Genomic DNA, 22,713 nt, shown 5'->3' with positions numbered 1-22,713 from the left:
AGAGATCACAAGAGCTACAAATGACTGTTATATATCCTAAAAATACCCATTTTCCAATGGTTTGTAGTATGTATCTTTACACATAGAAAGCCAAAACATATTTGGAATTGCAAGACTTAATTGTTTATGGGGCTTTGTTGGGTGAAGAGGATGTAGAATGGTGCTTTTTGGATGTGTATTGATCTTTGCAATTAGATATAATGCTTCTGCCCTGCATGGGTGAGGAACAATGTTCTTTGGTCAAATGGCTGTGGTTTTGCCCGTATTGCTGAGTGAATCTTTCTTAATGTGTTAGTTTGTCTGATCCCATGTGTTGAGAGTTAATAATGTTCCTTAAAAGAGTGATAATGTTTTGTTTTGTTTTTAATCATATATTAGGATCTATTGGTGGCTTATTCTTTGCTATGGGAATTGCCCAGTATGCTTTATTAGGCTACTTCATTCGATCCTGGAGGACTCTGGCTGTCGTGGTTAACCTGGAAGGAACAGTCGTCTTTCTTCTTTCTCTGTAAGTTATTTTTCAAACTGAGTTTCATCAGGAAAGATGTCAAAAGTAAGAAGAAAAGAAAAAAAAACCAAACAAAAAAAAACCAAACCAGAAACAAACAGAAAACCCACAAAACAAAATCCAACCAACAAATCAAACAATTAAGTCAAGGTGCTTTTTCAGGATGGTATGAAATGGTGTAACTGTGTTTCTCTCTACCTCTACCATCCCACATTCTGTGCCGCCTTTAAATAGCAGTGCTGCAGTATTTGAAAGTGTAAGTGTACATTGTACTGTATATGCATTGTTACTGTAGATGGGAACAGTCTCTAGAGTGGTGTAGAAGCGGATCCCATGCCTGGAAGTGTTCAAGGCCAGGTTGGATGGGGCTTTGAGCAACCTGGTCTAGTGGAAAGTGTCTGCCCGTGGTAAGGGTTTGGAACTACATGATCTTCAATGTCCGTTCCAACTCTAACCATTCTGTGATTCTGTTCTTTAACTGGCATATGTAGATGATCTAGACTGTTGTGTGGTATGCTACAACACACTATATATACACGTTAAGATACATAAATGTTTTTGTGGTTATGTGATATGATGTTTCTTTTATAATTGTGGTTACACAGAAGGAACAGCATCAAAATTGCTTGCACATACAGTCTTAAAGGTGACATGCAAAAGAGAAAATAGGCAGCTTCCTTTTTATTTTTCAAATGTGATTAGGAAAGAATAGAAAGAAGGCTTCTTTTTTAAGACAGCGGGAGTGTTCTGTTTGTGGACTTCAGCACTGAAAGCTGTATGATGCAATGCACTCTTATATACTTCCTAACAGCAAAACTTCAGTAAGTGAAAAAAGAAAGTAACTTTACCCACTGTTTAAACATAAGGCTTTTTTCCTTCCAACATCCGTTTAACTTTCAGTAACTAATTTTCGGAATAAAGGTCTTTGCTAAAGAGTCAACGCACCCTTCCAAGGAAAGGTCTTAGAGGCTGTTCATGAGGTGAAAAGCAGAGATGACACTGATATTTCGAAATGTAAAGTCATTTTGGGGCCTTTGGGGAAAAAAAAAATTAACCTTTTCAGATTGATATGTACAATTTTTTTTGAAGTGGGACTTCAGAGCTGTGCTCAGAGGCCTATCTTACTGTAATAAAGGATTTTTTTTTTTTATTTCAAATTTCACACTGCCTCTCTCCCACATAGCATTTTCTGCACAGGGTAATTTTAAAGCAATCAGATTGTTTTTATCATGGGGAAGAAAACATGTTCCTTTCTAAGATCTTTTCTTTTATAAAACCACAGAATCACTTTCCTTTAAATTTAAAGGAAAAATGTCGCTTCTGGTCAGGGGCAAAAATCTTAGAGCTTCTGACAAAAGGCTAAAGTTTAAATTAGTTTTGGGAATCTGAAAGTAATATAAGACGACTTGTTTTTTAGGCTGCATTGGAGTTATAGACCTATCAAGTGAACAGTGCACATGGGGAGCAAGAGCATGACCTTTGCACAGCCTCTGACTTCCCATCTATAGGAGAGAATTTGGGGAAAAAGTTGGAAAAGGAGGAACAGAGGACAACTAGTTAGTTTTACGAAAACGTCCTTTGGTTACTTGTAGTAATGTGATGCTTCCTTAATTCTAGAATCTCCTAAGAGAGAGTCCTAATGATGTTGTAATTTGTAGCATTGTGTGTATATATGTATATACTGACCGTAATTTCTTGGTATCTAAATTACATATGACTTATATTCCCTTTCCTTTTTAACATGCTTTGTATCTGTTTTAATAAGTGAATTCTATACTTGCAGGGCTGTTTGAAAAATTCTTTGTCATACTGAAATGTATTTCAGCCTTATTTCCAGAGACAGGTCCAGCCTCATAGAAGAGAAAAGCCCTAAAGCTGTCTGTGTATGTGTGTTTCAGATTCATTCCAGAGTCCCCTCGCTGGCTCTACTCACAAGGCCGGCTGAATGAAGCAGAAGATGCCCTCTACCTCATCGCAAAGAGGAACCGCAAGCAGAAGTGCACTTTTTCATTAAAACTCCCGTCAGAGAGGAGCTCCAGAGAGGCTGGCAGCTTCTTGGATCTGTTCCGATATAAGATTCTCTTGGGACGCACCTTGATCATGATGTTTACCTGGTATTTGAAATACATTGTAGACCCAGCTGTGCTACTGTTGCCTCTTTGAGAGAACATATTGTTGAGAATTGGCTTATCCTGCAGATTGTACTTAGTCTCAGCCTTTATTATTAGGGACACTGTACCTAAAAAGGATCCTTGTATTATAGTATTTCCTTGGGGATTTTCTAATATGAAGCCATTTTTACAGTCTAGTTCTGAGGTGTTTTGTCTTTGCATTTCTGTCATGCTTTTTGAGTCTCAAAATAGTTAAGAACTATCTCCTTTCTGACCCTCAAAGGCTGCTGAGGTTAGTCACGCTGTCCTCATCTGGCCCAATGCTATATGTCACTACTTTCATTCACATGGATTATTCTTTTTGTATGTAAGGAGGCCATTAGCAGGTGGGTGGCCTACCTCATCTAATGAGTGTTTGTTTTCTTAAGAGAAATTTCTGCCAGTGCTAGCAGTTGCTGAGGTAAGGAGCAGGAACCCATGATGGGAACAGGGAGCAGAAACTAACTCTAGTCACTAGCAGAAATTTAACTCTCCAGTGACTATTTTGTTTCAGACAACTCTGCTAGCCCTGAGGTCTTTTGCTGCCACTTTGAAATAAACCTTATGTATGACATGGTATGTGAGTCCTCTGGCATTAATGTTCATACAGGTGCTTTTATAATGCATATATTTGGGGAAAATATATTGATTAAGAAAAAAGCAAATGGCGTTACTTTGTCAGCAGACAACACGAGCTGTTTTGCTCTTGATTTTGCAAATGCTTAATGTAGAATAGTTCATTTTTCTGTTCCTTAAAGGAGAGTTGCTGATTTCTTGCAGAATGAATAAGTGATCTGTTCCTTTCCTCTCTGTAAATAAAACAACCAGTTAGGCTTACAAAAGAAAAGTAAAAAATTAGAATTGAAGAATGAATAAGACTAGACTAGGGTGTAGAAATTAAAAGAAGGCAGAAGTGTTATCTGAACTGTTTGAGAGAGGGTTTACACACAATTGGAAAAGTACGGACTAAAGTGAAACCTGATGAAAACAATAAAGACATAATTTCTAAAGTCAAATAATATAATCATGATCATATTTTAACTTTATTCTGGTTTATACACATTCTTCTTATGTTTAAGAGTCTGTGTAGAGACAGAATAGTTTCTTTACCTAGAAAGCATCATGCACTGGCAGAGAAACATTTTAGACCTATCTTCTGAAACACTACACACAGTTTACAGTGTATTGTGCCAGACCAGTACTTCAATTTGACAGGCAAAACAGCACCTCTGATTTAATTCTTTTTCTGTCTTTTTCAGGTTTGTGTGCAGCTTGGTTTACTATGGTCTTACCCTTAATGTGGGTGACTTAGGTGGAAATATTTATGCCAATTTAGCCCTTTCAGGGTTGATAGAAATTCCAGCATACCCAATCTGTATTTACTTAATTAGCCAAAAATGGTAAGTATGAAATTTATTAAACCATTCAGAGTTTTGTTTTGTTACAATTGTTCTCAAGATTAGGTTTTCTGTATATTGTATCTCCTAACTTGTATCTGTTGTGTGAGGCTTCCTGCTTCGATGCTACTACTTCATTATATTATCCTGGGAAATTTTTTTTTATTTGAAAGTGCTGTTAGTATATCTTTATTTCAAATAGCAACAGTTTAACTTATTCTCAGTAGTTTACTTGTTAATGAGCTGTCTAAATTTGGCTCAGGTGAGGCTGATCACCTCTATCAGTTGGACCTAGCTGTCCTGACTCCATGCTAACACAAGATGGCATTCTTCCCACCTCTGTCTGTAATGCTCATTCTCACTGTTACGTCAAAGCTACCTCAACTAAACTCAAGGGAAGCTGTTGTGTGGTTTCGTGTAAGAGCTGGTATGTGCACTAGTATGTGAACAGAGCTGTTGATTCAGATATTTAGCCTTTTCCTTTAACCCATGATACTCTGGACAATGTCTTTCACTTCTTGTAGAATTCACCTCCCAGTCTCTTCTCTACCTGTCTCCTGAGGAGTTTTACAAACGTGCACACACAGTGGGAAGCAAATCAAAATCCTAGAAATTGTGTTAGCCACTGCGTAAAGACTTCTTGATGTTCATTTTGTTTAGAGTACAGTAGAAGCTTGTTTAAAAACTGTGTGAGAGGAAGAGTATGTGAGAGATGGCATTTAGAATTTCCAACTGCAAATAAAGAGACAATGTGAATTTAGAGGACTTGTACCTCTGTAAACTACAGATCTAATGCAGAATAAAGCTTTGTTATCCTTGCATATCAGGTTTGGTCGGAAGAGAACATTGAGTACATTTCTGTTCCTGGGAGGATTGGCTTGTCTTATTGTCATGTTTCTTCCTAAAAAAAAAGGTAAATATTTCCTTTGCTTTCTGGAGTATGTGTTAATAAGTTGTAAACACAGCATCCTACAGCCTAAGAATTTGATGGTTGCCAGTAGATTAGGCTCATACTGCATGCAAATCTCAATTTTCAAAGCCAGAGGAGCTAACTCACAGAAAGGATGAGCAGGAACCTACCGAAGACCTTAAGGAAAGCTTGTTAGAAAGGTTTGGGTTTGAACTTCTGTCTTTGGAGTCGGGTCTTTACTTGACACATCAGTCACTCCTTCCAGTGTTTCTGACTTAATCCCAAAGAATGATGTTTCTCGAGGTATCTCCATTAGCCAAATGATAGGTCAGTGTAAGTAGTACCCATGTAATTTGTATGTATCTCTCTGACTGAAAGACCAATGTCAGAAGATCTTAAGAATTGAATCTTGGGCAAGTTTCCAGCTTTTCCTCACTGCTCTGTAATGTTCAAGACTGGTGTGATTGTGGTATTAGTACTGTCATCACAAAATTTATAATTCAGAGAGCATTCTGAAAATCTTCTGAAGCAAGGGGTTTCTAAGAAATGTGAAGTGAAATGTCTTTTCTGTAAAGATGCAGTAATGTTCACTTCATTTTTGGATGTTTTTCTGAATGATAGAAACAAAATTGCACAATGAGCAATTTTTCCCTTTGAAAACTAAGCACATAAATACATCTCAGCTTGTAAAATTTGTGCATGTATAACACCTGTCATAAGGGGAGCAAATGCTTAAAACGCTTGAAGCATGATTCAAAAAGGTTAAACATTTATGATGACAGTGTGCATAAGTTGCTCTAGATAGCAGTGAATTTAATAGGTAGAGCTTTTTTAAAGGGATGCAACTGAAGTTTCCAGAAGTATGGGCTCTAGCACCTGGAATACACTCAGAGATACTCTACTTAGGCTAGTACCAGTCATCAAGTGGTGTTTGTCTTTCAGTCAAAGTATATCGTGTAGAAAGAAAATTTCAGAGGATAGAACTGCGAGACACCAAGAGACTTTGTGCTGAATTGCCAAAGACATCCAGGAGTGAAGTACCGTAGAAGCGAAATGGCTAACTGGCCAGAAGCAAGCACCTGTCTCTACTAAGCATTACTACAGAGCAGTAATGGCTTATGCTGTAGCCTTCCTTGGTAGGCATTTAATGTGTGTTCTGATGTGCCTGGAATAAGCAAATAAACGCTGGCCATTCTGACAAAACTAAGCTGGGTGGAATATTTTTCTTCCAAAGTAATTATGTTAGAAGCATGTTATCATACTATGGAATTGACACTGAATAGGGCTCTTCTTACTAAAAGAACTTGCTCACTTTTAGAAAATGTATCCATTCTTTTCTTCAACTTACTGACAGACTAGTTTAGTATTTTATTAGTGGTAGACTCAGAAAATGTTGAGTTTTAGTTTCAGCTTTTACTATGTTTACAGGATTTTTATCTTACACTTCTAAAATTTGATGTTCTAGTAGAGCCTTAAGGCAGGATTTTAATGCTTTAAAGGTATCACTTACTGTAACACTGAGGACAAGGAAAGGAAAACTCAGTTTGTCTTTTTTTTTCTGATATTGAGCAATAATTCCACTTCGTAGTCCCTTGGACTGTTCAGTCACTTAACCAAGTCTTTTTCTATTGGATTATGTTTAATAGAATAGAAACAACTTTGGGCTAGTAGCAAGTTTGCTATAAACTTAAAATCAATTTTTTCAGTTATTTTTTTCACAGTGTGTTACTTGGAGAGTTTTCCTCTTTGTACAAATTTGATTGCACAGACACAGAATATAAATTATGTTGGATGATTTCTGCAATTGCTGTCTAAACAAAGGCCCTTTGGATTCTCTTGAGTTTTGAGAGTTCTCCTGAAGGTATCGCCTCTGACAAATACTGCCTTTAATAGAAATATGCTTGGCTGTTGTAGCAGATTCCTCAGTAGATTCCTTTTCAGTCCATGCTGTTGTGTGATTGAAATGTTTGTGGAGATGTATTTGAGTGCTCAAAAATCTTATAAGGGTCATGTTTTCTCTGTCAGATACTGGAGTTTTTGCAGTGGTGAACAGTCACTCTCTGTCTTTGCTGGGGAAACTGACAATCAGTGCTGCATTTAACATTGTCTACATCTACACATCAGAACTTTATCCCACAGTGATCAGGTAATGCAAGTTAATTTTAAGATCTTCATTTTTCTGCCTCTCTTACCTGATCACCTTTTACTTTTCTGTTACTTTTTTCTATTTACTATACCTTTTCATTTGAGTTTTTTCAGTTATGTATAATGATAAACCATAGTTTTATATGCTAAATTTCTTCCCTTATCCTCTTCTCACTTCCTCTTCCCTCAAATTTGCAGTGTTTTCTTCAGACTAACCATATACTTTATGTAACAGTAAAATAGTCCTTTGACTGATTGGTGTGCTCACAGCCCTCCTTGCACTAATGTGGATAACAGTAGTATTGCTGATATTTCTTCAATTAGTGGTATCTGTAACTTTTTCAGTGCTTTATAAACCAGACAACTTTTAAACATTCATACTTGCTTAACAAGCAACACAGAAGATGACCGGTAAATAAGCTTTGGAAAAGTAACTTCATGTTTTATAGGCCATATGTAAGCAACAGTAAGGCTTCACTCACTAGCGGCAGAAGTACCATGTGCTTGTGCTGACAGAGCAGACAAAAGCATCTATCATATGGGTGCAATTTTTCATAGATATTTTAACCAAGTATTATTGTTGATCAGCCACCAGTGAAACTATACTGTTGTGTTTTTCATGGGTGGGCAAATCTGCTGATAAATAGAATTTGGATAAAGGAATTTAGCCAAAGTCTCAGGCAGAGAGAAGATACATTAACTGAAATCACACTTTTTTTGCCTCTCTGTATGTGTATGTATGTTAGAATTCTTAACGTGCAGGGGATTTCTCTTTAAGAACAAAGCATATGTTTTAATTCTTGTCTTGGGATGCTTTCAGTTACATTTGACTTCTTTGCCAGATAGTGTGGTCAGGGTCATGACTGAGATTTTTTTTTTTCCTCGCCCCATGACACTTTTCAAAAAAGTCATAATTTCTCCTGTGCAAATGTCACTGATTAATGATTGTTGTTTTCTTAGGAATGTTGGAATGGGTGCCTGCTCTATGTTTTCCCGTGTTGGTGGAATCATTGCTCCTTTCGTCCCTTCATTGGTTTGTTTGAACTTCTCACTGTTATGTATATTTTTGTTTTGTGGCTCTGATGTATCAGAGGCTTACAGAGGTGGGAATGTTTTGGATAAATTATGTATATAAACTAAGATATTTAAATTGCTTGTCTTAATAGTCTCATGGTAGGTCAAACACATTGCAGTATAATCTGTGTGATTATAAAAAAACTCAACATTTTTTTAGTTCAAAGGTGTTTTAGCCCTGTAAAAAATTTTGGGACTTAGCTAGTGGACATTAGCAATGTAGTAGTTTCAAAATACCAAGATGGTGCTACCCAATTTTAAACCCTAAGTGAGCAAGAGCAAAAAACCCCACATAGTTAAAAGACCCGCTGCATCAAGGTAAAGCATATAGGCTCAATAACTCATATTTCTGAGACTATATTAGTTTTACTGTTAGTATACTTCATTGAATATCCGCGGATTATAATTATCAGCAAAGTGATGTATCTTTCAATGAATAAAGATGATTATGTGGAGACCTGATACACCTGCAAGGCTATTGAGCACACACTTCACAGCAGTCTGTCAAGGCAAAGAAAAATTCTTATGAACGAAACATGGGGGTGACACCGTTATTTTCTTCTGTTCATAGTCCTATGTGTATGCAGGTAAAAGTGTGCCAGTTTTCACACACACTGCTTGCTGAGGTCAAGTGACAATTCCTTTAATGTGACAGATTTCATCTGGAATAACTTTCCTCTCTGCCATTTGCCATCTTGTTATGTCAGGCAGAGGGCTAGCAAAAGGGCAGATGAGCACAGTGAGCCTTTTAATCTGCAGAATGAAACATTGGGTAGTTGAGAGCACAAGCACCTCTGGGGTACAACAGGCAAAGTCAAGACTGGTGCAGGTCTCCCAGGTAGATTTAATAGGCAGTTTTTATGATGTAGCAGTCACGACATCCATTATGTTATATCTAGCAGAGATTTGGCTCTGCAGGAGATGCAAATCTTGGATCATCATGTTTGAGGGGGTCCCATGGAAGTGAAAACAACTCTGTTTAAATAACAGCTGAACATCTATTTGAGGAAAGAATTAAGTATTACTGTGTTTTGGAATTTCTTCAACTATTTCACTCTTTTGTCTGGGGATCTTATAAAAATGGTAGGAATAAGAAAAGTTAGTTGCTGAGAAAAGATGAATTGTTCCTCTTGTATTTGATCACAGTCTGTTATTTTTTTGACTTAGAAATTGCTCTTTACTACAAAGTGAGTTTTTGAAACAAGCAGCTAAATTCTTGCCTTTTTTAAAATGAGCCTGCTTTACTGGTCATCTGAAAGCGAATGTGCACATTTTGGACCTATATTGTAGATGATTCAGTTTTGCATGCACCTTTCCCCAGTGTAGTTCTGCTTTTAACAAACCATGTGAAAGCAGGGACAGGCATCAAAGGAGGAGTATAAACATTGCTTAGGCTGTCAAGGGTGATGACAGGAAGGCCAAAACTCATTTGAAGCTAAAACAGCAAGGAGCATAAATAGGGATTCGATCAGCTAAAGGAAATTTAGAGAACGTGTTTAACCCATTGTTGAATGGGATGGAGATCCTATTGGTGGATGAGATTGAATAAGCTGAAATACTTAACACTTTTGCTTTAGCCTTCATAGGCAAAGCCTGACCCCAAGACTCTGTGCATATCAGCACAGTTGAGGAAGCCGAAGGCCAGCAAACTGCAGGAGCAGTAGATTCAAGAACACCTAAAGCTGAAAGCTTTCAATTCCATGGGATAGGATTCCCTAGGAGGTGGTGAAAGAGCTGGTTGTGACAGTGAGGCGAGTGTCCATCATCTTTCTCTACAATGGTTTATCACAGGTCACTGATAACTGTGGGGGATGAAGAGAAGCTAATGCTAGGTGTGTATTTACAATCAGAAAGTGGATCCAGGCTGAGCAGCTCAAACTTAGTCTCTGGGAAGATCATGGGACATGACCACTCAGACTCTGTTTCTGAGCATGTGAAGGCCAAGAAGGTAATCAGGATCAGTGAACTTGGATTTACTAAGGTCAATTCTTTCTCAGCCAGTTTGAGTTGATAGTCAGGCATTTCATCACAGAAGGTAATATGAATGAGGAAAGAGAGGAGATTATGAAAGGCTTTTGTAAGGCTTTTGATGTTTTCCCACAGCATTCTTGTTTGGAAGCTAAAGAAGTGTGTCCTGGGTGAAAGGAATACTAGATTTGAATGTTGCATGGACCACCAGACTCAAAGAGATAGTGACAGGCTCAGTATTTGGTGGCTGGTGACAAGTGGAAGACAAGACAGAATACCTCCTCATATATTTTTAGAGGATGCAAAATAAGGAGTGATTGATTGACACACCAACAGGTAGATTTTGAGTCCACTGGGACCTTTTGGGCCAACAGAAATCCCATGAAGGCCAATAACAAGAACAAAATTCTTTTTTCTGGTGTGTACTAAGCACAGGCTGGGAACCAACTGGCTGAGTAGCAGCTTTGCTGGAAGAGACCCAGGCAGGACAATGGATAACAAGCTAGCAGTGTCCTCTCGTCACAAACAGGCAAACTTCACACTGAGCTACATTGGGCCCAGCTTGAGGGAATATTGTACCTTTGATATTCCCAGCAGTGTGGAACACTTCAGCAGGGGTCAATGACCGCAAATTTTGGCTTGGGGGTTAGATAAGAAATTTGGAGAATATTCTTTTTGAGAGGCTTAATGCAACCCTGGAACAATCTACTCTGAGGGGGAATCTCCATCCTTGGAGTCTTTTCAGTACTGGATTGCACAAAGCTATGATTGACCTGTTCTACTGTTGTCTGTAATTGTGCTTAGAGTAGGTGGTTGGCCTTGATGACCCCGAGATCTCTTCCAACCAGCATGTCTGTGATTTTATGATATCTCTTCCCTACTACAAAGTGATGTTGCATTTGTTAAAAAGTACGTGTTATGGGCAAGAATTGAGTATAAATTCATCAGGCATTTCTTTTAAAGTCCATCCCAAAATCTGTGTGGATCTAATAGTAAAAGATACAAATAAGAATATTGGTTAAAAAACCCAAACAGTAAATCTGTAATTTTTATGCTAAATATGAATGCAAACACTTGCCAGGTGGAATGGTTAAGTGCTTTAATATGAAGTATGAACTAGAGGGAACCAATCTCAACCTAACTCTGTTCTTTTTTCCAGAAAACTGTACAGTGGTCTCTGCCTTACATTGTATTTGGAGCAGCTGGTCTTTTGTCTGGTTTCTTAAGTTTATTGCTGCCAGAGACCTTAAACAGCCCTTTGCTAGAAACTATTTCAGACCTGCAGGTATGTTCATACTGGAGGCTGGGTGATGAAGCCATGTCTTTGCAAGCCCTAGATGGCTCACAGGTATATTCAAATTTTTTCCCTACTACTTTTCTGTTGTGTTTATTTCAGCTGTCAGTTTGAATATGCCACTCTAAATAGATTAGGATAGTGATTCTTGGCCTGCGGAGGATAGGCCTCAAGGAGATACAGAAGATAGTTTAGTAACCTTACCATCACGTCTGAAATGTTGTCTGGAAATGCAGGCTGAAACATAGCTGGGTTAATTCATCCCTTCAAGGCCAAAAGCATCCAATCTTTTCCTTTGGAATAAAGGACTCAGTGGTGTCTGTGCCTCTTTAATCTCTAAGATGGATTGCTGCAGCATGCTTCATGCAAAGCTGGCCGTTGAAGTTTGAGAAGCCTTAAATATTGAAGAAAACAGAAGCCTTTTTGTGAAGGGCTGTTCTCAAAGCGCAGTACTTCTGCCCTGACCTGTACTGGCTGTTCTGCGATGTCAATTGTTAGGTCTAGCCTAGAAAGTCTTCAAATGGGTTAGAGCTAGACTAACCTCTGTGATCTGTCCACTTGCTTTTCTTTTCCTCCTTTTTCTTTCCCTGCTCCCTCTCCCCCTTCCTCCCCCTCCCCCCCATTCCAGGAAATGAGTTTCATTGAAAACATTGGAACCACAAAACTCCCAGGCATAAGCATAAATAAATGTGGCAGCAGGATGTTTTCCAGTGAGGTTTCCTTGAATGTTGTTTTTTCATATTGCTTTGTACTTCATTTTGTCAAACTCCTGGACACCTCTTGAGGTGTGTACATCTTCCAGTTGTGTGGAGGTTTTCTTACATGGCTGCTCCTCTGTGAATGGAGGGGGATTAGAGAGAAGTAACTAGAGAGCTAAAAGTGAGTGTATGAGTTTGGGTAAGCTTTTAATGTTTAAATCCTGGTCCAAAAATTTTAAGTATTGATAGACTAATAAAAATTGAGTAAGTGCTGAGAAGACTTGAAGGGCAACTCAAAACAAAAAATGTTAGTTGTCCCATTAGGCTGAGTGAAACAGGATTTTTATAATACCTTTTACTTTAATTTGATTAATTTTGGTCAAGCAGTCTGAGATTAACAGGTAGTCATAAACTTATTTTCACAGAAATCAGGAGGCAGAGTAACATCTATTCGTAGAATGAGAACAGTTGCTTCCTTTCAAAGGCTTCAACATGTTGCCTTGTTTACCAATTTTAGCTGTAATAATTCTTGACAGGACAGTACAGTTTAGTGATAAAAGCACCCTTGAAGAAAGCTGAAAGAGGCAGTCTTGTAACAATTAATTTTATATTTTAGCTACTTTACATGCACATTTTTATAAACATTTTTATCTGTACTGAATAATGTGTTATGGCACCACATTCTTGTTGGCTGCACAAATCTATCATATACACTTACATCAAGTTTACAGCAGCTGTTATTTTGGTAATTACATCGTCATTACACTTTAACTGTGCAGATGGCTTACTAACAAAAAACAATTCTAGCAAACAGTGCAGGTATTACAACCTAGAAGGAGGAAAGTTGTGTTTTTATTTCCCTTTCTAACCAAGTATTGCCCTTTGGAGTGACGAGTATTGTCTATCTATCGGTATTTGCACAACTTGGTTCACTTTGTCAAGCAGTCTTCTCGGGTTTAAATCTTCCCCGCTTGCACTTCTGCAGGCTTCTTAAAAATCCCAACCTGAACAGGATCCACAAAAGAAAAAAATAAATTCGAGAACGTTCTTCAGGAACACTTTTCCCCAGATGGATTAAAATTATTGAATCCAAGTGAAAAAAAGACATTTGTTCAGGCCTGAAGTAATCCTGTAACTTCACTGAAGTTGTATCTTGAACGTTTGTGACACATTAGGGCTTTATTTTAAAGCTCACAAAGAGAGCGCTGATAAAATGGGAAGCTGTTAAACATTAACCCTATTTGACAAGGCCGTGGAGAGGTCTAACGAAGCTGCTGTAAGAAAGATGTAGAATTTATTTGGCGTACCCTGACTTCCCCCTGTGGAATCCATTGTCCTTCTGTACCACTTTCAAGATAACATGTGTTATGGTTGCCCGGAGTGGCGGTTTTATCCCTGTTAACATACATGAATGTGATATTCAAGTTGGACAGCATCCAGCGATAGCCTGACTTTCCTCAAATAATTTTCGAAATACAGAAAAAAAATAACATAATTCTCTTTTTATCTTCTGACAGGTCTTAGTGCTCAAACTGTTCGAAATTCCTTTGCAGTTAACACACATTGCTGTAGCAAAACTCCTCTGAAGACAGATCTAAAGCTACAGATTTTGCTTGCATGGTACTGTCAGTCAGGAACATGATTTCCATTTCTCAATTTTTCACCCTCTCTCTCACCCTGCTTTGCATAAGACTAGACAGGCAGAAGTCTTGGTGTGGGTGCAAGCGTACTGGGGAAAAAATTCCTAAATACTCAAACTAGATGGAGTCTATACTAGCAAGAAAACCTTTTTTACTGGACTAATTTGTATCAGTTCCATGGAAAAATGCTACACTGGCCAAATAAAAAATGAATTAGCTGTAATAGCTGACTTCAGTTTGGGTATGTGATATAAATTATGTTGTTAAAAGGACTCTGGCTGGAGTAAGTATACCTATAAATAGGGAGTTTACTTTCTGAATTTATGAAGTAGTAATGTTTTTTTCCCTTTTCTATAACACCTTTAGTTAGTATTGCAGGGAGATCTTTTTAATTAAAAACTTGATTAGGATGTTGCCCATGCTATACATGGAGAAGTAATAATTCATGACAGAGAAGCTCTTACATAATCAAGTAATCTGTGTTTTCTGAGCCCCTGTTTCCAGTAGCTCACCACAGAGTAGGGACCTTAGACTTAATCTACTCAGTTTTCTCAATTTATCCCTTCAGAACCATTCTAGCTGATCTCCCTCCTGCATGTACTATCTAGTGTACTGGTGGAGCAGAGAAAGCCCATCTCTTTTAAAGAGATTTTGAAGAACCAAGGACACAAATTTTAATTCATGTAATGTCTCTTACAAAGTTTTAATACATTGATTTGATGTGTCTTTTCTTATTTTTTCCTCTACCAGGATTCCAGCAGAGGTGTGATGATTCATGCTTATGTATTTTGAGATCAATTTAGTGGCTTCTGTGCTAACCAGTGACTTCATTTTTGTTTCTAGTCTGGAGACAAAGACAGTTCTGCAGGGAGTGGAAGCGAAGATGAAGAGTTTTATGATGCTGATGAAGAGACTCATATGATCAAGTAGTGAAAAGAAGAAACACTGGCCTATTTTATGCCTTTTCTTACTTGTCCAGTCAGTTCAGCTGTAAGACGCGTACTGGGGACCTCGCCTGTCAGAGAATGTAATTGGGCAAGTGCCTGTGTTTTTCCTGACTTGGAGAGGGGTTTGAGTAGTGTTCAGACTAATTACACCACTGATGCCCTCCATATGAGATGGCTGTTCATATTCTTGCGGTTCAGAATGACAGTGCATGGACCACATTTGAAGCCAGGTGAGACAGCAAGGGTGGGATCATGTATTTCTGAAACCTAGGAAATTACCTAGGCTTGGACAGTTCATCAATGCACATGTTTGTATTTTATTTTCAAGGTGGTTGATTTTGATTCAGTATAAATTGACAAACTTGAAAATATCCACTGTTTGTTTTTTTCTGTAGAGTGAAAGTGGTCACAGAATGTGCTGTGTGCTACTCCAGTGGGAACAAATTCCTGAAATTTTATGTTAAAAAGGCTTCTGCATATTGAGTAGGGGAGAGGCAACTGTGAACATAAGGTTTCTCTCTCTGCACACCTGTATGTAGTTACAGTGTGCAGCTGGTTAGTCATGAGCTGTGCATTAACTTAATAAAAATGGAAGGCCAGGAGGAAGGACTACAGGAAAGAGCAACCATAAAGCCTGAAGACATAAAGGACATGTACTGATTTTTTTTTTTTTTTTCCCTTCTCTTCATCCACCAAGCATATTCTTGAGCTGTCTTACGCATACGTTTACTACATGTTCCCCACATCTCAGCACTGCTGTTTATAGCTTTGCCTACTTTTCCCTAGTCCTCACTTTGCCATAAATATTGAAGCTCAGCAACTTCTCTGTGCAGTGAAATAATTTTGTGAAGGATATAATTTCATGGGTGGGACATAGGTGAAGTATTTATCACATAGTGTGTGTGTGTGAGGTGTGTGTTAGAATATATAGCTCATTTTTGTGGACCTATCTGTCTTATTTCTGGAAGAAACTTAGCTCTGAAGTGGTAAGAGGAACCATGGGTTGCTGTTGCATTTTGGAGATTATTGCTGGGAAGCTGCTAGTATTTATTTAAAATTCTTGTGTGTAGATGAAGTTCTCATTAAAAAAAAAACAAAGGGCAAGTATCTTTGAGGCTGCATTTGGTTACTCAATGTTGTTTCTTAACCAGGTGCTTGCTTGAGCACTTGGTTACTTGACTTTGTTGAGGAAGACAACTTCATTCTCCTGTTTATGCTGAACTTCCTGTAAGTGCTTCGTTAGAGAGATATGGAATCTTGAAATATGAAACATGAACATATGAGGTGTTCCAACTACAAAGATGAGGCTTTACAAGGATTCGGTTTTCTTGATTACATCGTCACCTTCATCCTCTAACTTGTGGCTTTCTATTTATTAAGATTGACTTCCATAAAATGTTTGCTAATCTTTATACCTGGAGTTCCTAGAAAATGCCACACAATGGCAGCAAATGTATTGTCAGGCTCACCAGCCATGTTTGTGGATGTTAGGCTAAAAAAACTGGATTAAAAAAAATTCAAAAAGCTGGCTGCTGAATAGTTTCTGGTTAAACTGGGAAGCTCCTTTACTCCGAAAGGAAGTAAAAGCAGACAGCATCTGAAGTTTGCAGCTAGCTGCTTGAACTTCGTTCACTGGGAACTGTAATGCTGAGCAATGTGCAGCTACCCTGGTTGGTGCAGAGGGCAACCCAGAGACTGTGGATTCACGCATGCAGTGCTCTCACTTGGCCTGAACTTGATCCAGGCGTTGACTGTGAGCAAAGTTGGGAACTTCAGTCCCTATGGACGATGTGTCAGTATAGTTTTATTTTTTGCCTGTGTTATGGGCTCACTAGAAGAATTCCAGCCTGCAGTCTTCACTTTTATTTTTTCCAGACTGTTGAATAGTTGTTGTAGCTATGGCAGGGCACTTTTAAACCCAGCTGAATAGTCTTTCTGCCTTACATGGCCCTTTTGTATGCAAGAAAATTGCTCCAAATAAGGTACTTGGAACTACTTGGAAAGGTTGAATCTTTTTGGTCAAAGAATTTTTTTAGTTTTGCATTCACATTTTGAATTATGGACGGCTGGAAAAAAAATGACTTTTTGTTTTGTTGCTGATGGCAACAAAATAATAATTCTAAATAAATAAAACCTGCTTATTTAGAAGCATATAGTGGTAAGCCTGGCAGCATTAACATGCTGCCAAGACCCAACAGGTTTGTTTAGGTGTTTGCTGCCTCTGTCCCTCTTTGGATGGTAGGTGGAGTAAGTCCCCTGAGAGGCAGACAGAAACTGTCAGCCTTCCTCCCTCCATAGTTTTACTGTCATCTTCTGCTACTGGCAACTCTGGTCATGCCATAGGACACCTCAACACAATTTTCATTTGAGCAGTAGGATGCTGTAATGGTTCAGGTGGAGATCGCTCTTTGTAGGACCTGATCTGGATTTTTTTGACAGTCCTCAACTTACCGCTCCGCTCATTCACTTCTATATTGTAAATATATATATATAGATATTAAAAAAAAAATGCAAAAATGATTGTGAAGAAAACAGCAATTAAAAGTTGCTATTTTTTAACCAAAATTTGCTGCTCTTTTTTAACCTTATATCTGTCCCATGTTTGCACCTTTAGATTTTTAAAGAGTAGCATCTTTTTTGTGTCAACCATAGGAACTCTCTATTGTTACTGTCCCTGGCCAGTTAATTCAGAAGTTTTATAGGAGAGAATCCCTCCGGGAGGAGCTCAGCAATGTTGTATCAGGCTTCTTACAATTACTTGCTCTCCCCCTTTATATTTCAAAACCCAAATCTGTTGGGTGCATTAAGTTTCTTTTCAGATAGGTTGGTTTTATAAGAACTGACCTTCTGGTACAGAAGCCTGTAGAATCACTTCTTTCTTACCCAGAGGGTGTAATGCTTTATAATATTGAGGTACTTGTGCTATATGTGGCATTCACTGGAGAGAGATGCTGCACAGCGTTTTGTAGCCTATGTGGTCGGCATTTTCTGTATCTAGATGGAGCATTATTGCTAAGCAGAAGTTCTTCAGTTGAGCAGTGCCTGCTGTTACAGGCATGGTGTCTCAACCACGTTACTTGAAAGCCCAAGTCAGAAGGTCAGAAACCTTGTAACTCTGAAGTTGTATGTAAGCAGTCTGTGTAGTCCCAATTAATAAATGTCAGTGTTTGGACAGTAAGCTTGCCCTGAGGAGCTACCGGAGAGCAGAGGCTGATACAGCACTAGTTATATCACCCTTTATGACATATTGTAATGCTAAGAGTCTGAGACCTAATATCCTTGCTATAGTTGAGTGAAGTATGACAACCTTATCCCAATTTTTTTGCTAGAGTAGCTTTGTATACTAAGTAGCCTGCACTGTTAACTAGTTTTTGTGTTGTGCAGGCACTAGGCTACCTACCCCCAAGATGGGAATTCTTTCCCTGGATTCCTCTGGTTTTGTAGCTGTCTTTTTTTTTTTCAGCCACCTTGCTTAATGGGATTATGCTAGAGATGAGAGAGGCTTTCCCATGGTGCTGATGAGTTAGATCTTAATAATGTCTCAGGTGAGGTATGTTTGGGATTCTGCTGTCTGGGGACTTCCTCTTTAATGTCAACTTTGTTCAGCATTACTACTTTAGTGATGAAACATTTATTTTGATCGATATAAAATGTGGCACGCTTGAGTTTTCTTTTGGACTCAGCTTTTCTATGCGATGGCATGTCACTAAAATCATTAAAATTTGTAAAGCCCTCTTTTGGAGAATACCGTATAACTGGTCATAGCTTATTTTGCCAGCTTCCCTTTAGAAAGATAGGAAGATTAAGATTATTTGATGTATTTTTGTCACACAACTGACACTTCAGCCTTCTAAAAGGGTTTTACTACCTGGTTATTTTTGATAGGCTGAACAAGAATAGAGTGCTTCTCTATTTAATTTAAATTCTATTTAATTTAAACTGCTTCCCCTGAAAGCTAGTGGTCTCCATTTAGGATTTGGGAAAGTGCTGTTCAGGGACTTCCTGGCACACCAGAAGCTTGGAAGCTCTGTATTAAAGAAGGGCCACAGGTGACTACGTGTTCAGGTCAGGGTGCTGAGTAAAGAACATCTCTCTGGAGAGAAGTGGACAACTAATTAACATGGAGCAGGTTGTAGCTAGTTGCCACTGTTGTTATGGTCAAGGCTTTAAGGATTGCAGCCACATGCTCCTCTGCTGATGGTGCACAATCCATGCCAGGGTTTCCAGACTGTATGGATGTACTGAGCTTAGCAGAACATCCTTTGCAGAACCATGGCGAATGCTGTTGAGCCATATATTTTCCAGCTTAATTCACCTAAGCGTATAAAAGCAGTTCACAAGAGAATGTTTTTGTTGTGTTGAGGAGAAGGGGAAGGCGAGGAACAAAACTTAGTTTTCCTAGAGTATGTTAATGGTAACATTTGAGCTAAAACTCTTGTTCCTGAGTCTTCTGCATAATCACCAAATGCAGATTTGGTTAGTATTATTTTGTTTTAGCTGAAGGAAGGTGTGCTATGTATACCTTTTCCCACCCTATTAGAGTTTCTTTGATCATGCTTTTTGACACAGCTGAATCTAGGCATCTCTGCACGTGAGCCTTGCCGTAAGTATGTCAGAGAAGCCCAAGAGCGCTGCTATTGTTTGATGGTGGAATTTAGTTTGACCTGACACACTTAATGCCTGTGTCAGAAATGTCTATATTCAGCTGTTTACCAAACTGGAGACTTAGGGTATAGCTGTATGTCGAGTCTCATTGCTTGTGTCTTACTACAACTTGAATTAAGTGGAAGAAAGACATGTACATAGAAAACTTCTGTGAGATCTAAATGTAGAATTGGAGGGTGAACAAATTTGGACAGAATTTTTCCATTATACATATTTGTAATGCCTTGTCCAGTCTGTTGTAGCCTTCAGATTTTCCAGGTGCTACTGTTATTTAAGTCTAATGGAGCTGGGTTAAACTTTCAACCTGATGGTCTGACTTCACTGAGCTCTGTCATCTTATTTTTGGTATTACTTGCTGTTTCTGTCATTCTGACAAAAGCTCCTGTATTGCCTAATGGGGAACATTTTTCTCTTCTAATTTGAAGTGCCTGCTTTATAAAAGTTGTCTTTAATTTCCTCAGTCAACTTGATATGGGACTGTGTGTAAAGTAACATCATAGAATTAGATTATACAAGTGCCAAAGACAGTTTTTGCTGGAAAGCAATGGTCCACAACTAGTTCTAACTGCATTCATTTGGAATTCTTCCATGCAACCTGCTAAAACTGGTATTTACAAGCAGCTCTGGAGCTTTAGGGGACAGAGAGTGAGTTACCTGTGTTTGCTTGTCTTTCTTTCATTGCTCAGTTAACTCAAGTAGCTTTTGTTTCTGAGAAACCAAAGAAATTAAATGCAGGATTTAAGATAAAGTGTAGGTTTTGTAGAACATGCAGAATTTATACCATGTAGCCATTATAGAGAAATCTGCAGAGCCTGTTTTCTTCAGAGTTGCAAATGTCAAAGCTTACTTGAAGAGTGATAAAACCTGGTTAAAAATTGCAGATTGGAATTTGTTAATTCATTCATCAGCCTTACAAATTAGCATTGCTAATAACAGCTTGCCTGGAGCTTCATAGGATCTAGCAGATTTCTGTAAAATGTACAGTCTGTTTAAGGCATTGCTAAATAATAATGTCTGGAGTTTAAATCCATAGTACAACTAAAATTCACTGCGAGTCAGCCCTATTATGGCTGCTTGTTTGCCAGTAAATAAGCAGGTGGAGAAAAGTTTGTGCAGCAACAGCTGGCTGCCCCCAGATAAATGGTTTAAAAGAAATAATCTGCTCTCTCCAGTGTGTATGTAAAATGAAGCAGGACCATGGAGTGTCAGGACCCTCTCATACACAGCAAGCTTATAGAATGGAGTATGTTTAAATAAGTACTTGCCCACCCTCATTTACAAAAGGTTTGTAGAGGAACCAGATCTTTAGCATGCATGTTACTGCCTCCCACCAACACATCTGAGGTGCTCATATTATACCTAAATTATCAGGAGGCAGAAAAAAGTGGGGCAGTAAGAAAACTGTTGCCAATATTGAAAGTTTTATTTACTTAAAGATGTCCCATAAGAGGTATCTGGCACATCTGTGTACAAACAAAATGTTTTTAAACAATGGAAACTTCATTGGGACACAGGCATTTCTGATGTTAGTTTGTAGGAAAAAAAAAAAATCAGTGTTGCAGACACTGATGAAAACTTACAGAGCAGACAACTGCTGGGTGATTTGTGATAAAAGAATTTATTGCAGTGGCTGTGATTTCAAATATGCCTCTAAGACTGGTTTTAAATATTTGATCCTTGTCACTCCCCAAAGTCTAACCCAAATTTTATTTTGTTCTTGTTAAAATTTGAGTAAGTCGTGTAGAAATTGGAAATATATTTTTCGTATGGATACTTTTATTGCACTACCTTTCCTTCCTGAATCTAATAATACTTTGATATTTTTTTTAAGCTACCTCTTTATGTTGAGCTTTTTTGTCAATTTTGTATTTAACTACAAAATACTTACTTTTTTTATTTATGTGGGAATCCATGACTTTAAAACCATGAGTCTTCCTTCTGTTTAAAGTTTTTCTTAAAGGTCTTTTAAATTTAGTTAAAAGACTTAAGCTTTTGAAGGAGCAGAATAATTACACACTTAGAACATGTGTTCTCCCGTGTGTACCGTCTGCTTTTAGAAGGGCCAGAAAGCTCTTGATTTAATACTAACCTCAGTTGAGGACATGACTTTTTGGGGGCAATAAGTATTGAGTTGGGGAGTTTTAATCAATTTAATTTATTGCCAATTAAAGGGCTTTTAGTTACTGGTTTTGGTATTGAAATAAAAAAATAAATAAAACACTTAAGGAAAACACTGCTGCTTTCTTCCAGACAGCAGTCTTCCTGCTGTCCCTCACCCCACAGCGGTCTCCAATTCCTTGGCTGCATGTCCCTTCAGCAGTATAACAGGCAGCACAGGTGATTGGGATTGGTCTGTTGTGCTTGTTCTTCTTTCACTGCTCCTTGTTTCTTATTCAACTGCTCTTTCATAGGTTTCTTCACCAGCCACACTCCCTTTAGAGTTGTAGCTCCTTCTGAGTCTACTCTCAGCCTCTGCTCAGGCTATGATTTCCCTTTGGCATTTCTTCTGCTCAGCTGTCTCTCCTTTCTGCCCCTCTTGTGCTGTCATGGTCTTACCCTTTTTTTTCTCCTACTGCTGTAGCACTGTAATCTTTCTTGTCATTTACTGCCCTTTCTTAAATGTGCTTTTGCAGAAGTGCCAGAAACTCCTCTGACAGTGTTGGAGTGCATTGGGTCAGTGCCCACTATGCCCAAGAGGCAATGGACACTAACAAAGCACAAGAGTATCCATCTGAACATCGGGAAGAACTTTTTTTACTGTGAGGGTGCCCAGGCACTGGTACAGGTTGTTTGGAGAGGTTGTGGAGTCTCCATGCGTGGAGATATTCAGAAGTTATCTGGACGTAGTCCTAGGCAGCCTGCTTTAGTAGTTGGCCCTGCTTGAGTAGAGGGTTGGACCAGATGACCTCCAGAGATTCCCTTCCAACCTCGTCCATTTTATGATTTCTGTGCTGCCTGTTGCTGAGCTGGGTGGGACCAGAACAGGGCAGTCCCTGGCCTCTTCCCACACAAGACACCCTGCAGTCCTTTCGCTACCAAAACCCTGACATTAATGGTTAATACATGATTGTATAGGGTTTTCTTCCAAATCAAGGCCTTGCAGTTTGAGCTGACAGTTTTTTGAGTGGTAGTTGGTACTGTATTTCCTTTCTGTGTTACTATTGTCTTAGGTCAAGTAAATGAAACTCCTAAGGATATAATCAGACATTTATAGCCAAGTTCTGTGTCTGGTTACATTTGCATCCATGCTGATTTCAGAAGACAGAATTTAGATCTCCACTTGACCAGAGGAAGAGCCAAAGGGGTAAACTACTTTC

The 22,713-nt window shown here is 38.5% G+C and overlaps 1 protein-coding gene across 1 annotated transcript in view; it reads left to right on the top strand.

The window, feature by feature from the left end:
* Window positions 1-14,714, top strand: part of SLC22A15 (solute carrier family 22 member 15) — a 34,249-nt gene extending 19,535 nt beyond the window's left edge. Inside the window, exons 5-12 of the mRNA XM_074150791.1 lie at window positions 379-508; window positions 2,407-2,622; window positions 3,918-4,058; window positions 4,883-4,968; window positions 6,991-7,111; window positions 8,071-8,143; window positions 11,312-11,500; window positions 14,628-14,714. Coding sequence (XP_074006892.1) covers window positions 379-508; window positions 2,407-2,622; window positions 3,918-4,058; window positions 4,883-4,968; window positions 6,991-7,111; window positions 8,071-8,143; window positions 11,312-11,500; window positions 14,628-14,714 — 1,043 coding nt within the window. The remainder of the gene's footprint in view (window positions 1-378; window positions 509-2,406; window positions 2,623-3,917; window positions 4,059-4,882; window positions 4,969-6,990; window positions 7,112-8,070; window positions 8,144-11,311; window positions 11,501-14,627) is intronic.
* Window positions 14,715-22,713: the final 7,999 nt, after the last annotated feature.

This window comes from Numenius arquata, chromosome 1, assembly GCF_964106895.1.
Source record: "Numenius arquata chromosome 1, bNumArq3.hap1.1, whole genome shotgun sequence".
In the NCBI taxonomy this organism is placed as follows: Eukaryota; Metazoa; Chordata; class Aves; order Charadriiformes; family Scolopacidae; genus Numenius; species Numenius arquata.
This window is presented reverse-complemented; position numbering and strand designations above follow the sequence as displayed.